The 16,126-nt window shown below is 43.3% G+C and overlaps 5 protein-coding genes across 5 annotated transcripts; 3 read left to right on the forward strand and 2 right to left on the reverse strand.

The window, feature by feature from the left end:
• Positions 1-2,258: 2,258 nt before the first annotated feature.
• On the forward strand, positions 2,259-2,576 carry PHALS_06329 (uncharacterized protein; the record flags this gene model as incomplete). Its single annotated transcript, XM_024719596.1, has 1 exon — positions 2,259-2,576. The coding sequence occupies one exon, from the start codon at positions 2,259-2,261 to the stop codon at positions 2,574-2,576; it is 318 nt and encodes a 105-aa protein (XP_024584879.1).
• A 1,806-nt stretch (positions 2,577-4,382) lies between these two features.
• Positions 4,383-5,026, forward strand: PHALS_06330 (uncharacterized protein; the record flags this gene model as incomplete). Its single annotated transcript, XM_024719597.1, has 4 exons — positions 4,383-4,475; positions 4,529-4,558; positions 4,699-4,911; positions 4,973-5,026. 4 exons carry the CDS (start codon positions 4,383-4,385, stop codon positions 5,024-5,026), a joined length of 390 nt encoding a protein of 129 aa, XP_024584880.1.
• Positions 5,027-6,358: 1,332 nt separating this feature from the next.
• PHALS_06331 (uncharacterized protein) lies at positions 6,359-6,670 on the forward strand (the record flags this gene model as incomplete). The annotated part of the gene is made up of 3 exons (XM_024719598.1): positions 6,359-6,368; positions 6,421-6,515; positions 6,581-6,670. 3 exons carry the CDS (start codon positions 6,359-6,361, stop codon positions 6,668-6,670), a joined length of 195 nt encoding a protein of 64 aa, XP_024584881.1.
• Positions 6,671-8,885: 2,215 nt separating this feature from the next.
• PHALS_06332 (mitochondrial pyruvate dehydrogenase kinase) lies at positions 8,886-10,028 on the reverse strand (the record flags this gene model as incomplete). The annotated part of the gene is made up of 1 exon (XM_024719599.1): positions 8,886-10,028. The coding sequence occupies one exon, from the start codon at positions 10,026-10,028 to the stop codon at positions 8,886-8,888; it is 1,143 nt and encodes a 380-aa protein (XP_024584882.1).
• A 1,417-nt stretch (positions 10,029-11,445) lies between these two features.
• PHALS_06333 (uncharacterized protein) lies at positions 11,446-11,729 on the reverse strand (the record flags this gene model as incomplete). Its single annotated transcript, XM_024719600.1, has 2 exons — positions 11,446-11,518; positions 11,596-11,729. The coding sequence occupies 2 exons, from the start codon at positions 11,727-11,729 to the stop codon at positions 11,446-11,448; spliced, it is 207 nt and encodes a 68-aa protein (XP_024584883.1).
• Positions 11,730-16,126: the final 4,397 nt, after the last annotated feature.

Raw genomic sequence — 16,126 nt, forward strand, 5'->3', positions numbered from 1 at the left:
AATTTCACAAAAGCCCGTCACAGTGGTTTGTTTGGAACCATGATGTTTACGGGTGGAAATTTCAGCAAAGGTGGAGCAATGCCGACAGTGAAAGAGAGGATGATCCTTTCAATGTAGACGAACTAGACCAAGCCTTGGATGACGTTGATGTCGTCGAGATATAGTAACCCTCTACGAATTGTAGACCTCCTGTCAAAAGTGATCAATTTCTTGAGGCTACAAATAAATAAAAGACCGATCACTATTCGTAAAAATTCGTTACAATTAATCATGTTTTACTGTAAGAATATAGATTTAGTTATAGCCGACTTTGCCGCAAATAAAACAAAGAAATACAGTTAACATTTTGAACGGACGAGTCCATATGCCTTTGGTTAAGGTTGTGGTTACTCTTGGAGTAAGCGGATTGCGATCAGTTACACTTGTACTCGTTATAGTTTAGCTTTCTTTAAGCAAAAGAGCTACGGCAGCTCCGCTGCTTTTGGTATCACTTATGGTCAATCTTTACCTAATTCGTCACGATTGATCCTCTGTGAGGATGGAGCAGCTCTCTTATTTATCCTAGAGCATGCAGGACGGGCTTAAAAAGCTGATGTCTCAGCTTGGCCCTGAGGGCGTGCAACACCTCGCTTCGCAAACACCTTAAGCGATCAGCGCGCACCTAGAGGCGTTTCAAGCTTTGAAAATGCTCCGCTCGAGCACCTTGAGCAGAAGATGTGCGTTCATGACGCCACCGTCGATGGCGGATGACTCCTCGTAAATTAGGCTACTCGTGGTGAAGGTTATGACCTTCGAATGTAAGGATGGAGAGGATTTTCTGCGCTGAGCGAGAGAGGCTGAGGTGGCTATGGCGTCCGCCATGGTCCAGACCGAGCAACAGCGCATGGTGCTAGCTATCTCTAAGCTCGGTGGTCGAGCGCGAGAATGGGCACTGACGGTTAAAGCGGTGTCTCTCTCCTGGACGGAGCAGAAGCTGCAGCATTTGGGATTGTTCCCGCCGCCTGATAAGGATTAAGCGCATCTTGATATCTCGGGAATGATATTAAATCACATGATGTTTCATTCGAAATACTCGGAAGTCGAATCAACGAGTAGTGTCTCCTAGTGTAACAGGTTCTGCTTTTGTAATGTATTAATTTGGACGTTTTTCAATCAAAAACCTTACGTATTGCACAACGTAAGTCTATCAGATCGCAAGTATCATGGACGTCCCACGTGCGGAGTCGTCGTAACGCGTATGTATTGTTCTATCATATTTCTTGGTGCAGATGTCTATAAACATATTATACTTAAATGTTATTTCGCGAAGCGTAGATGTCCTGTAGTACTGGTATTGTGAGGACAATGGGACCCGAAAAGGGAGAGGCCCGTTGAGCACATCTATTTTCTAAATTTTAAACATAAACATTTATATTTGGACATAAACAATGACATTACTTGAAAATCGATGACCATTCTAAGCGCTTTGACCATGTAGGCTTGTAGTTCCGCCCATTGACCAGGCGTACGAATCCATCCTCAGTGCGTTTGTTGGCGTGATGCCGTCTGCAAGTACTCAACTCTCACGTTGCACATGGTTGCCTCTCTCTTTAAATCAATGGCTGATGTGTATTCTTGGCAAAGATATGCTCAATGATCAGTCATAACAAAAATCAAACACGCTTAAAAAGCCTGTGCATTTGACAGCGCTTAGAGACGGAGCATGGGCGCGTCGTGTCAGTGGTATACAAAATATAAAAGCGCAGGTACACTAAACTTTAGACTTTCTAAAACAGGCTCTATTGACATTGCGACTGTCAAAGCGTCATATTCCACGACAGTTCAGACCACCAAAACTTGCCCTTCAATGGCGCGGAATTTCTGTTCACCCATCAGGGGGCTGACGAAGTCCATAGGATGAGTGAGTTTATCGTCGCGATGGCAGTAGACGTTCTTTGAAAATCGAACGCACTTACTAGGTTGAAAAAGTATCCAAAACGGGTGCGAATGACACCAGGGTCTTTTAATATTCACCCTTCCGATTTAAAGAAAGCGGTTAGGGCCCATCAAACCCACACTTAATACTTCGTATCGCGAGGGCCTGTCGGGTTGAGCTCTACTGACGCACCATAGGCGATGTGCCTCTGCTATGCTGAGGGATGAGGGAGACACGTTCTTGCTCCCTACCACTCGCGAGTGCCACATCTCTAGAAAAATTATTGTCTGCACCTCGTGCGGGAATGTAAGATCGAAGTTCTATGTAAGATAACACGAGAAATATGTCGAGCCAACAACAGCTTAGCCACTATCACAAGACCAGGCGAGAAGTAGTATGTATGGACTCTAAGGCAGGAATAAGCGATGGTATGATGTGGCCGTCAAGTACATTGCTAGCGATTGGTAAATATTTGCTGCAAGATGTGTTTACGCCGGCGCGGTCTTCTGTGGAGACGGATGACTGTAATGCACAAGTAATAAGGCTAGATCCGAAGTTTTTCAATATAAAAATTTGTCGCGATTGTATTGTACTGCTGAGTCTGCACTATGGTCTGATGCACAAGCCGTGTGGGGCTAAAAAGGTCCATGGTAGTAGATAAACTAAAAGGATTTATTATAGACGGGGGATTATCGTCTTTTAATTTCTGGCAAACTCGTTACGTCATCGAATCATTTCTTGGAGGTATATTTGATCAAGATGCTTTGATAGTTGTCTGTTTTGTCACAGAAATCATTAATCACGCCAGCGACGTAGATGATCCGTATCAGACCTCATGTTACATGTTTCTTGGCGCACAGGCATATGAAGTTGTGTATAGCATGAACAGTCGCAAGTGAACATTCACACCAAACCATTAGCAAGCATGTATGCGCTTCGACATGCTGTTCGCCGATCGAGAAAGTGTGTGTTTAGCCACAACAAAATCTTCTATCCGGGATTGTTTATTCGGAAAATTGGTCTTCAGGCACATCCCGCAGCTACCAAGTCCATTTTTATGAAGTCATTGACTTTGCCTAAGTGAAACTTATATAATGGTTGGCCTGGTCAATTCCTTACACAAGTACCGTGGAAATTATAGTGACATTGAACGACCCTTCGCTAATCGTTTCGATTAAAATATGTCATATGGTGCCGAGGCGCAGCAGAAGGAATGGGCATCGAGGCTGAGATGATTAGTCTCGTGATGGCCGCTATGCAAACACTTTCGAATATAGATTGGCATTGTAATGTTCTTTGTGATGGTTCGTCCTATTCCATAACAATTTTATACATTGCGTTCAAGTCCTACCCGAATAAAGCAGAAAAGAAATCCCCACATACTTTAAGAAGATTCTTGTTATGCAGTAAGCTCTTGTGCAGTCCAGACAATACTGGTTTGTCGTGGTCGATACAGAATATGCGTCGTTGACCACAACAAGGTATTTTTCGCATCTCTCACAGACAATGGCAGACCGAATATTCGTTCTGCTGAGTTTACATCAGCGTAAGATGTTAATTGATTTGGCTCAATGCGGATGTTATTGTGCTTTTGCGTCGCCACGAATATTGGAACTTGCATGATGTCGACAATTGATGAGGCAATTCATACACATCGGCCAGACAACATTCATCGCAAATTCACAAACTTCATATTAATGCAATTGAGTACCATATGCTTAGTGTGCGACACTATTTTTAAGAGTCTGTACAGCGATTTTGTCGTGCACTTTGAAGTGGAAGCTTTACTGTATCATAAAATGCACAAAGGTTACGCAGAGCACTCCTAGCAGGAGCTAAGCCGCGAGCGTATCTGCTGATCTAACGCTGTCAGATTACTTTTAGTTTGCAAGAGTATTTTGATGTATTAGTAGACAAAATTCAATATACAGGCGTTACATCTTTTATAGTCACACTTAACGTGCAGCTAGCAGCCTCGGGTCCTCCTTCTCGAGGTTTGAAATATTTGTAGGTTTTGTACTTGTGATCATTCAAATTTACAGCAAGTGCGATTCGAAATTCGTACATTTGTAACGTATTGTATATGAATACAATTGTACAAAATGTGTGAGGCCTAAATTACAGTACTTGCGCTGTCATAGCAGAATGTTCAAGCAATATGCCAGCTCCAGAGGCAGGCAAAGCGCACACGAGTATGTAGTCATTCCTTAAGGTATATTTAACGTGTCTTGTCTGTTTACATGTGCAGTGTCTGCAGACGACACAAGAAATTCGCGACCACATTGCATCATATAATTCACAGGCGTAGCGAGGTAATGAACAAGTTGCGCTTTGACTTCAACCCCATTCTGTGTTTCACTTGGATTTGCTTAGCCATAAATCGTTCCACCCAGTCGGTCTTAGCGTACTCATTTGAATCTAATTTTATGTCAGCGGGGAGAGAGTAGGCTGGCTCACTAAGACTGTTATGAGTATCGGAAAAGCGGCACAAATTCCCTCGCTGAAAAACCTCATGGGAATTCACTGCTACACCTCGGCAAGATTGCCCTGGCGTATTTGGGTACGTCACCTTTATATGAGAAAGGAAATGGCACCTACCGCAGTGATATGTAGAGGAGCAATTGGGACCTTACTTTGTTATACGTTTGAGACCTGGATTGTATCTGTCATAGCTATCCCCTAAATATGAGCGGGGGTATAATCAGCAAAATACTTGACGCGGCGGGGTACCACCTCTACTCCCACATAGTGCGAAAAAATTACCAAACAATGATATTATTCAGAATACAGCAGCTGTTGTGAGCGCAAGTTTAACTCAGACAAAGTTTTTACCCAAAAGCTCAGAAGACACGCATTTTCTCTCTTGTATCAAAACTTCTAAACGCATAGCATGTGCGTTTTCCGCCACTCGCAGTGAACAACTTACGACAGGATCAATCCTCTATAGCGACGCGTTCGGGTTGAAAAAAGTTGTTGCGAATTTCGCAAAGAGACGGGCAAGCTTAAGCTAGGTTTTGTTTATTGATGACAGGCTAGCTGATGTTGTAATTTTGGCAGGATGTCACGGCTTCCACCGGTTATAAGCTAGCACGGAGCATAATGTTTGTGTAAAAATAGAGACAAGGTGGCGAGAGAATTTTTGACTCTGCTGTTGGACACCTAGTGAGGGAGAAGGTGTCGTGACAAGTTTTCAGCATGTCCAGGTGACCCATCCTGTTAGAATGGATGCTTACCGAGAACGGATCCAAAGTTCGTCATGTAAGGACCGCACTTTTCTTGCAGGTCCAGTGATTCCGATGAAGATTTTTGAAAAAGTGGCTATGCTCAAAGAAGTAGGACCTCTGCTCACGGAAAGTGTAAGAGTTTGTGAGCGTTTAATGAGAGTCCACTTTTGCACAGCGTCTCAAAACGAAAAAATATGTCTGAACCCTATTAGATCATCATCGTAGTGACGAAAAGGGTCAAGGGGTACAAACTCAACTATTGATAGATACACATTTCGCTATTGTCCAATTGTGTACAGAAAATAATATACTTTTGTGCAATTGAGCACAAAAGTACCTAATTTTTATTACTAGTGATGATGGTGGGACATTCCAAAGAATAAATCTTTGAGACGAGGTGATTAATGTACTATTGTACTCACATTTTTGGTATAATTGTATCGAAACCGATAATATCAGTTGTATAGAATTAACATTACATATTTGTATTTTTTGTATTTACGTTCATAACCTCCGAAGTGTCAGTATATACGTAATCGATAGGACTCTGAAACGTGTCTGTAATTTATATTGGCTGCTAATCGCACCACAAAACATGAACGCAGCAATATTATAAGATCAGGTACGACAAAAAAAGTTTTAAGCATTACAAAAAAACCTAGATTGATGCCTTTGATTGAATTGCAAATCAAACAATTTTTTTTTATCTGAGAGAATCTCCGTTTCGCTTTTGTGTGAAGCGAACATCCTCAGCCCCCGTGCACTTGTTAAGGCAAACTGTTTTGATCAAAGGTTCATATGTACAGAATGCATGGTGCGACCCTGGTGACCTTAATAGAACACAAATTAAATTTACAATCCGAGCCGTGGTAGTTATTGGAATGTACTTTGGGATATTTAAGTTTGTGTGCCCGGACAATTTGTAAGTTTAGGGTCCTTACGCAGTAGAGAGCCGATTGCAAAAAAGCTAAATGCGATAATCACTCAACTGAAAGCACACACCAGACTTATAATGCGCTGATGAGACATGCCTAAATGAAGTCAAGGGGAGAACAGACTATACCCCCGTGGAATGCTAGTGGTAAAGGTCGAGCCTTCTGAAAGCCAGGACGACGATGAAATTTTTCTCCGGAAAAAAAGTCGAGATGAAAACATCATGGACCATTTTTAAAAGGAGCCAAAAGTGTGGCGTGCGGGCGTCAGCAGGTCGCGCATAAGAATGCACGCTGGTATGTAATACTTCGTTTACTATTAACACCGGAAAATTGGCAACAAATGTAGCATGCGATTGCTTTGCCAAATCGGACTTTTCCGGTGCACAAAAATCGGACTTTTCCGGTGCACTAAAAAAATTTACATTAGCCAACGCAAGCTCAGTGAGTAGACTGAGATGCTAGTGGTAAAAGCTCATATAGCTGTTGTACAGCCAGATCATTTGCAGAGGGTGCCACTACTTGGCCAAGTGAAAGAATTTCTCCCCGTCGGATATTTTATTGGAGGTCGATTTTATACTTTGCTTAGGATTGGCTAATGCCAACCAAAGCTTAACCAAACTCGCGCACACTCAATATTTATATACTTTGGAGATGAGAGTCACCCATTGTGACGCACATTTCACTAGTGGAAGAAACTACGGCGAACACGGCACTTATAGCTTTTTCAAGGGAGTCAGTGGGACTAAAAATCTCAGGAGGTTGAAGTGTTGGGTTGTCACCTCCACGTCCGCGTTTTGCTTTGCTCTTTTCAGAGCCAGGCATAAGATGACATTCCAGGCGGGCTCCGCTTCGCGTAAGCTTACTTGTGAGCCCATAATACTGGTGAGACGGCAAGCTTTTCTCACCCATTGCGAAAAATGGAGTCTGGTTTTAGAGTTAGTTTTTCCTGCTTTAAGTACCCAGGGTCCATTCAAAATGAATAAAGACGGTTGAAGAGCAACATTTTACCGCTCACATTTCTCTTCAGGAGGCGCCCATTCGTAGAGCATGAAAGCTGCGCGCCTGGGTAGCGGCCATCTTCGGACGGATTTAAAATGTACAATTGAGTGATTTACCAAAGTCAGCGCGACCCTTGCGCTCGATAAAGCAAGCTGATATTTTCAGACAGGTTAATATCGTAAGTAATGAAATTGTGATCAGCGTGCTGAAGAGCAGAGCAATTCATGGCAAAGACCGCGCATTAGGCAGGATCGTAATCCGTTTATTTGTGTATGAGAGTCGACTCCTGCTGCAAGTTTACTTTGAAGAGTAGGAACGATAAAGGGCAGACAGCCAAGGCATAATTGTTGCATGGGGGGCATTGTCTTCAAGTCTGAATCCCGATGTGGCCTATGTCTTCGAGAAAAAAGGTTGTAATGAGGCAACTAGAATAATATACCAGTGTACGAAATTCACATTACACTTGGTGCATTGTTAATAATGATAATAATTTGGGTATGATTTGATAAGCCACGGTCTTGGTGCAACAAACAGTTTTTAGGATGGGTGAGCTGCAATGAAGCATGATAGAATTTTTTTAATCTGCATTCTCACCTTCGTTGATTGATCACCCAAAAAAGTGGGTCCCCTGAATTCATTTTCAGACACCGTTCTTCTGCGCCACCAGGAATGGACCATAAACCTAAATTATCCTTAAACCCTATTCCAACCGTCCAAAATGCTAGCATCCCTGGATAACTAGTCATACTGTATACCTCTGACAAGGGGTCTGGCAAATGACCAAAAGACAACATCTTCGATACGTTTGTGAGCGCGATTCTTCGCGTTAAACGGTGCCACAGCCACAGCGTTGCAATAGGTGTATGACACATGACAGGTGCTGCTTTACATAGTGTGGTCACCAACCTCACTGAAAAGTGTGCCGATGTGATATTTCGTAGGTTGACTAGAGTCCAACTTTGTTTTCAAAGACTGCAACTAAATTAATGGCGATGGGCGCTTTTTTCTCAAAGCGTGCGGTGGTGATATACTAACCATGATAAAAATCTCGCATTTCCACACGCGACCGCTACATTTTTCCACTTAGAATAGCCAATTATGTTAAAAGTGCGGCCATGCAATCTCTGAAGCAAAGGTTGTACCTAACTTAATCAGCCACATAGCAAAAGGTGACACCTGACCAATCAACCATATCAAGACTGCAATGAGCTTTACGTTTAAGGCTTTTCCAACCGTTAGGAGTTTGTCGAATAAATTCTTGCCTATAGCGTAAATATATTATCTAAATTCAATAGAAATAAATGCTGAATCTCGAGTTACATTGCTCATATTCATCGTTGTCATATTCAGTGTCACGATTTGTCGCTTTCTTGACGACCAATATTATTGAATTCGGCCCGGATTATCTTTACTCAAGGACTACATTCATTTCTTGTAGCTCCATCTGACGGTAGATTTGGTGCCGGTTGCAAGCAAACTCTGCTATGCAATTAATGCCAGTGATTATAGCCCTGCCATACTATTATTTATCAATCTTTCTCAATAATCTAATGTCATTTTGTTCCACTTACTAGTATCGGCTGCAAAGGATTCCAACAAGATCATCATCCGGTGATAGCTTAACGGCGCGCATTGCGTATCAAGCTTCTACAGAATCAAACGAATTTGATGACGATTAACGGTTTAAACTTAGACTGCAGTATCTTGCACATTTAATTTGACAGCCAATACTTCAGAGTAGAAATCCGCATAGCCCCGACGAAGCTAAGTTAAATCCAATTATCATCTTCGGATTACGGTACTCGGCTAAACTTACTTGATCTTCGAAGCACCAGTCAGGCAGTTCATGTAAATATATGTATCCACACCGTGCCCCTCCATGGGCATGATCGCTAGCTCTCCGCCAAAGTACTTTGCATAAAGCTGAGCAATCCGCAAACCAAATGAATCAGAAAAGTCGAGTCCGCTAGCACGAGTCTCTAGTACATCTGCAACGGGATCGTATCCAAATGTTGACGGCGACGTAGCCTTTTGGTAATAATTTGCCAGAGCATTAGCTTCCTGGCGAGTGGTGCCACCACCAAGGTCTGATACTTTGACACAAACGCCGTGTGGGCCACCAGAAATCAATACATTTACAGGTGAAGGCGATTGTGCTCCAGCTTTCTTAGCCCCCATGACGCTGTTACGCACCGCATTCTTTAGTACTTCAGACAAGATGATTTCAATATGTTGTGGTATGTAGCGGTACGTGGCGTTTTCATTACCACTGACGATGATCTCGGGCAGTTTGTCCCCTTGAAGACGATCGAGCCACAAAGGGCGAACTTTGCGCACGATGTCGCGAGCGATTTGAACTGGTGAAGTTTCGTCGTTTACAATTCCTGAAAATCCAACTCTAGGTGCTTGAGCTGCAACGTGCTGGTCCACAAGCATGCGAATTCCAATGCGCGAGTTGTAAAAGTCATCAAGCGACTCACTCAGACCTTGTGGCTCGTAATCGAGCGCTTGGACAGCTTGAGCAATGTTACCGTGCATAGACGCATGTTGTTTACGAAGATTGCGGTGCAGTTCCATAAATTCATGCTCGCTTGCAAGGTTGACGGGCAAAGGGCAGCTTATAAGCCGATCAAAGCTGTCCAGGAGTTGCTCTCGAAGCGACACAATAGGTGCGGCCTGTGGCAACTCGTCCGGCAGATTTTCGAGATCAACAATGCGGCGTGCAATGCGAATGGGCACCTCATGGTGGAGTAACTGAGCAGATGTAACGATGGCAGGCGCATTTAACACGCGCCACTTGGCCAAAGCCTCAGGATCACTTTGCAGACATGCGGTAGTGGCGGGGCTGGCACGAGGTCCACGCTTCAAAAGAGCTTGTAGCGTGATGGGTGGTAGTGGAATGTGGTGCAGACGATAAACTTCAGCCAGCACTTTGGCTGCTGTTGGTGATCGCATTTCACTGCCGTATGGATTTTTAGTATCTCTGCCTGGTTATTGGTGTAGGGCAATAAAGATTTGATTTTTTGTGAAATGAGGAATGTTAATAGAGGGCACTCTTTGAAAACCAAAGTGTTACCAGCAGAGGACATAGACATAATTGACGGCAACTAATCCAAATACATCATTACTTTTAATACTTCCAAAAGAATTTTGATGTGAAAATATTTTTTTAGCACACAATTTCAGCACCAACGTTGATTGGTCGTGTTTTATGAGGCGCTGATAAATTCACTCATTGGCTAAAGAAATGGTTGCAACTTTAGGTGCTCAAAATCTTCCAAATCGAATTTTATGTCACACTAGTATGGGGTTACTCGTTGAGCACCCAATTTTGCGCAGTATGTTTGGAAGACAATGACAACTGAATCTTACCTTGTTTAACATTACTAGTACAATCATAGCAATTACATTGCTGAACCCTCTTACGAAACTCACAATGCTTTTTTGTGCAGTCATGAATATTCATAAGAATCGAAGTGTCGGAATTATAATGATGATGGAGCCTCCGTGAGGAAAATGCCTGTGATGCTAGCCAGACGTCAATCAAATAAAGCCAGTCTAATTTGGGTTATGGTAAATGTATACAGTAAGTATCACTACATTTATAATATGAATCCTCTGTGTATTTCACTCTTGAGAAAAAACCTATATATCTGGTTACTCTAGAGGACCTCGGTTTCGCTCCTAGTCTGCTTTGTTAATGCGGACTCTCTATGTTAAAACTTTCCCTGTGCAAGATTACGGCAAACCTTGTTGCGGTCCCCATTATCATTATCCTCACCAGAACCACTACTTTCGTCCTTTCGGGCATTCCAATTTAATGTGTTCGCGCAACTGCGTCTAGAGTAAAATATACCCTCTGCTCTTTTTCGTGCCTGCACCTTAGAGTATGCTTGCATCGGGATTCTCATCGCTTGTACTCTATCAAATGCTCGACAAGCCTCAGGTAAAAGCACAGTACTTGTAATTGACGTTTTTAAAACAATTCTCAGTGAGGACACTGATGTGTTCTCCGATGAAAACAGTCGCAGTAATTATTCAAGCCCCGTTCAAGTACTCCTGACTAGAACACTTACAGTCTAGCCATCCAGCAATGTGGATACGGTCACTGCACAGCGCCTTCCCTCTGCACGAGTTTTAAAGCACGTATCTTTTTCAGCATAAAAAGGTGTTGCCACACCACGGTGATGCTCAGCTATTGAGCTAAGCCAATTGATCTACTTCAAAACCAATTGTCATACCGACTCTTACCAAAATCATTCCGTCGATGTTGCGGTTTGATACATCCAAAGGTAATCATGATACTTTTTGTGCAGACCTTCGGATCTTGGTTCGAGCGGAAAAGTCTCCAAAAGTTGCACCGCGAGCCCTTTTAATTGCCATGAGTCACAGCAATAGTTGGGAACCCCCAACAACCATGAAGAAAAATTGCTTGTAGAGGCTGACTAGATTGTCAATGAAACCGTGCTCCGTTTGCACATTGATTTAGAACCGAATCATTCCACATGCCGTAAGGATTCACAACTCCGCTTTAGCGAAGCGCTGTCCGCTACTGGTAACATCCCTGGTGCACCTGCCGGTTCGCGATAGCACCTCGTTATAGTGTACCCCGCTATTCTCCTGTGGAACTTTCAGTTTTGGCAGCAAATCGGCCATCTAAACGAGGCACGATGCGCGAATGGAGTTGAGACGCGCTAGATTTTTTTTCAACGCCCGCCACCGCACTTCTTGGCTTGAGGCACCATTGTCTATTCTGTACCGCGTTGCTGCGTTAGTGCAGAAGATTGCTCAGCTCTAGGGTGGCAAAGATTCTGCCCTGTCTTCATCGAATAGCTCCTAACGCTAGACAGGCTCGTAAGAGCGAGATCGTGGTATGGCCCAGAAAGCCTACCTAGTACACTGGGTGTGTTTGTATTAACTTCCTGAAATTCAAAGTATAATTCAATATCTTTTTTGCTACGACCGTAAACAGTCCGATATAGCGCGGTCGCAACGTGTTTCTATAGATCACAGACATCAAATATTTAAGTAAATGAATTTTGTCCATATCACCTCCCCCACAACATTTTTGTTTGTATTTCACCTGCCTTTGGCATCAGAATTTTGATTTTGTCTGTCATGGCTATCAGTTATAGCGCTGAGCTTCATGCACAATCCTATTGAGACAAAATCACTGATGACGCTACAATGTGTAAAAACTCTGGTAGCAGCAAATAGATATTTATCGACAACTCGTCGCTTATGAAGTCCAGAGCCTTTTCAAGTCGGTCATGTGATCCCAAAGGTTAACCAAGCCAATAGCGTAAATAAGGCTGGCATATGCTGCGTTATTAACCGTAAAATTGGTGAATGGAAGAAACTCGATTCCACCGCTGTCTCTTTGCGTTCTTGAAAAACTCATCAAAAGCCACCACTGCACACTGAATGTCATACAGGTAGGTGCTGCAATGCAGTCAGCCATAGCGGTTCAGATGTGCAGACGTACGCTTCGAACGCACGTTACGTCTGACCCGTAAGCTGTTCGTATCGCTTTATCGATCGGCTACGTGACATAGTCGGAGCAACGCGAAAGCGCTTTTGTCACCACATGAAACTGACCCGCCTTATACCTTACCTTATGGACATACTCGGCAACAAGTATAATAGTCACTCTCGATAAAAAATGGGGAAACCACGATGCTGTGCGAGCCGACGCCAGGTCTGTATACATCACAGACGAATTAGAACCAAGCACGTTTACCTACATTTGACGAGATAATACTTCAAGCCTTGTTAATGACAGGGCAATTTGAATCAACACCTTTCAGCTTGCGGTTATCAAACGCATTCACGCGTTCATGCACAAATGCATCCGCTTGTTGCAGGCTCGGCCTGTTCCAAAGGCTAAAGCGTCACAGACAATGTAGATTGCCCGAGTTGAATTTGGGAATAGTCACTATTGTTACGCATATTGCTTTTGCTCGTAAACTCAAATACCACCTCTTCGGCTGCACGTCAACATCCCTGTTGACGAAGATTGGCGGGGGGATCGAGCCACATCAGCGTGATTTGCACTCTAATTGAATTGGCTATTGGCCAGTCCAACCCAGTTCTTTCAGCCAGTTTAAAATGGGGCACGGGTCAATCTTTAGCGCCTTTTATATTTGCGCACATCACATCCAGCGCAGATGCGATCGCGAATATGCGCCCGTTCCGAAAATGCTCTGTTTTCTTGCAGATATGCGCTCATGACTTTACCAGGGAGTAGGGCATAGCGCCAAAAGTCTTTGCCTCCCGATCAATCAATTTCATCTACGGCATGGTTTGTATTGAATCATACTCTAAGCCCACATCCATATGGGGTGCACCAATTAGTTCATACTCCATATAGTACGTGTGCTCGTGACCCATCGCAATACGCATGTACATTTGTCATGTTCAACACATCCGATTTTTGCTTGCGGCTTAAACAGCCACATGAAGTACGTAATTGCACGAAGCTTCTAGATCTATAAGAACTAACCTAAGAATCATAATGCCCGGAACATTGATATCAACAACCAAAAACATTTTGCTACACGCTCCACCTCTCCTGGAAGAACTAGCTTCTTTTGGGCTGTGTCCCATTATTTACAAATTTCAAATACTACGATATTGCCCAGTTCATTCTATTTTGCCGGCCTAAGTCTTTTAAGGCTCAGCGTTTCTCCATCAGCACTTAAACCCGTCCCTTCGTACTTATCGACTAAAAGCGAAGGGGTATACAAGGCACAAATGCATGCACTGCATCCGCGAGTACCGCAGCGCTCCCCGAAAGCTAAACGTTATTTTTCTTCTCCTGGAAATGGCTTGCTTTCATCGCCTCAGATGTGACCATTTAGCCCAACGCTTGTTCTCAGTCCAGCTCTTTTGACGCTATAGTTTGATTCAGCATTCATGACAACCCCCACCGCTTTAATTACAGAGGTAATATAGTCTCGATGTGAGCCACACCTGTTCAGAAACCTACAATGAAGGGACACAAAAGTGGGTCTCCCTATTTCATCAATGAATACAACGGTTTCGACCCTTTCTCTAATGACTCTCGTGTGCTCTTTCGGTTGTGGCGGAAAAATGACTCATGTAAAATAGCATCGCCTGGCCTGAGAACCCCCCATCGGTTCAGAGCCGCGACGTTGCTTCGGAATAGCGGATATCTCAGCCACGGAAGCTGTTAGAAATATAACTTCGTCTGCAAAACTCTCATGACGACCATCTGATTTGTAGAAGCGGGACGATGGTATGGCGTCAATATAACCTCATAAGACACGTGATGCGCTTGCATTCTCTTTGTTATTTTCAAAATGTAACCTAGTCTCTTTTTGTTTCACCGCTGTAACCTTGTAAGGTCCAGTTTCTCGCGGTTTCAAAAAAGAATTACTGATAGCAAAGACTGCGTTTGTAGTATATGGTTGTGTAGAAAAATATTTTTTCCCTCATCAGATTTGCGTGTGTTCCACATATCTCTGGTTTTGCTGCGTTGCAATTACTTTATCATAGCTCACAGCCATTGTTTGAGCACACTGCGCATAATGCTCATTCATGCCCATTGAGACGAATATATGATTTTGCTGCGAACAGTATTTGGGTGAATTCAGGTCGATTTTGATCGACAGCCCCTCATCACGACAATTGAAGTCACTTCAAGGTGGTGTTAAAAGATTTGCAGTTTGTTTTCACCGTTCATAGAAAGTGATGTAGACTCTGTAGTTGCGTGCACTGTGTTTTATAGCGCAATTTCACCAAGTGATAGCAATTCGCACCGCGCCGTGGTATCTGAGGGCCAACACGCTGAGAAATATACTCTACAGCACAATTGACTCATTTTGCCCGACCGTTATTTTTCGGGTGGTCTACATCTTATCTGGTCCCGAGCATTGTGCATCATGTTTGCCAATATTTCGCAGTTAAGCGAGGGTGCAAAGGCTACCAATACGCCATATTGATTTTGTCAAGTGATAGGTCATTACGTCTTTTCGGTCACATTAATGAAGGCAGTTGACAAGATAGTAGGTAGAGGCCTGCCACCTTGGTCGGCAATTGTAACGCAACTGACTGCAACTCCCACAGACCTGTTGTTTATATTCTGCGCTTCATTTACGTAACTATTTTGCAATCTCCTTTTCTCCCTTTCTGTACAGAGTGACTCCCAAGCCTTTTCAAACGAGGAGGTAGTAGTCCATCAATGACCAGATCATCCATCAAAATCAGCTTGATTTGCTTGTGCAGATCGCCTTAGAAGTATCTATGCTCCATCACTTGTGTATTAACAAAATTGTGGTGGTAAAAGCATACGCGTGGTAATATGTTAAAGTGCTGCTAGTTCTTGCATATGTAATTAGCCAAGAAAAACAGTCAATTACATGTTGCAATCAGATGTGGCGGAGATTGCGAGACCAACGGAATCATCCGAGGTAAAAACCTTGAAGATACGGGCCACACTTAACCCCTGCTGGAACCGCTAAGGGATGTATGAAAGAGAAATAACTCTAAGCAAACATGGGCCTCGTTAAGCTATGTAGCAGTAGCAATTTTGTTATCTTGAGAATAATGTTGTGGGTGTAGGGTTATCACGCCTGCGCTGATGCAGCGTAAGAAAAGCTTGTTGCTTATCGTTTTTAGTCTTGCTGCTAAATTGCTGCCCGTGTGTTTAATGGTGAGCTGCGTTCATCGCGTTGTTGAAAGACGTGTACGTTTGTCGTTTACTGTTAGGAACTAACATAGAGTTATCTGGGGGCATTGGGTCTGTCGTCATTGCTGGCGGATTGTTGAAGACATGTGATCAATTAAGATAATTAGACCCATTCTGTGTAATTCTCCTCACATTATCATGCCACAAATGTTACGTCTACACCAATAAAGTACAGTACAGTCGTCCCGCGGAAAACCCATATCTGAGTAACTCAAAACTTCCTTCTGTTGGAAGTTGACCCGATTAAGTGAACGGTCGGCTTCAAACAGTAGTTTCGAAACTACGTGCATAGGATACCATACATACAGTCACTTGCATATTTGTTCTCGTTCTAGCAGGTCCC

This window comes from Plasmopara halstedii (genome assembly GCF_900000015.1).
Source record: "Plasmopara halstedii genome assembly, contig: Scaffold_2956, whole genome shotgun sequence".
Lineage (NCBI taxonomy): Eukaryota > Oomycota > Peronosporomycetes > Peronosporales > Peronosporaceae > Plasmopara > Plasmopara halstedii.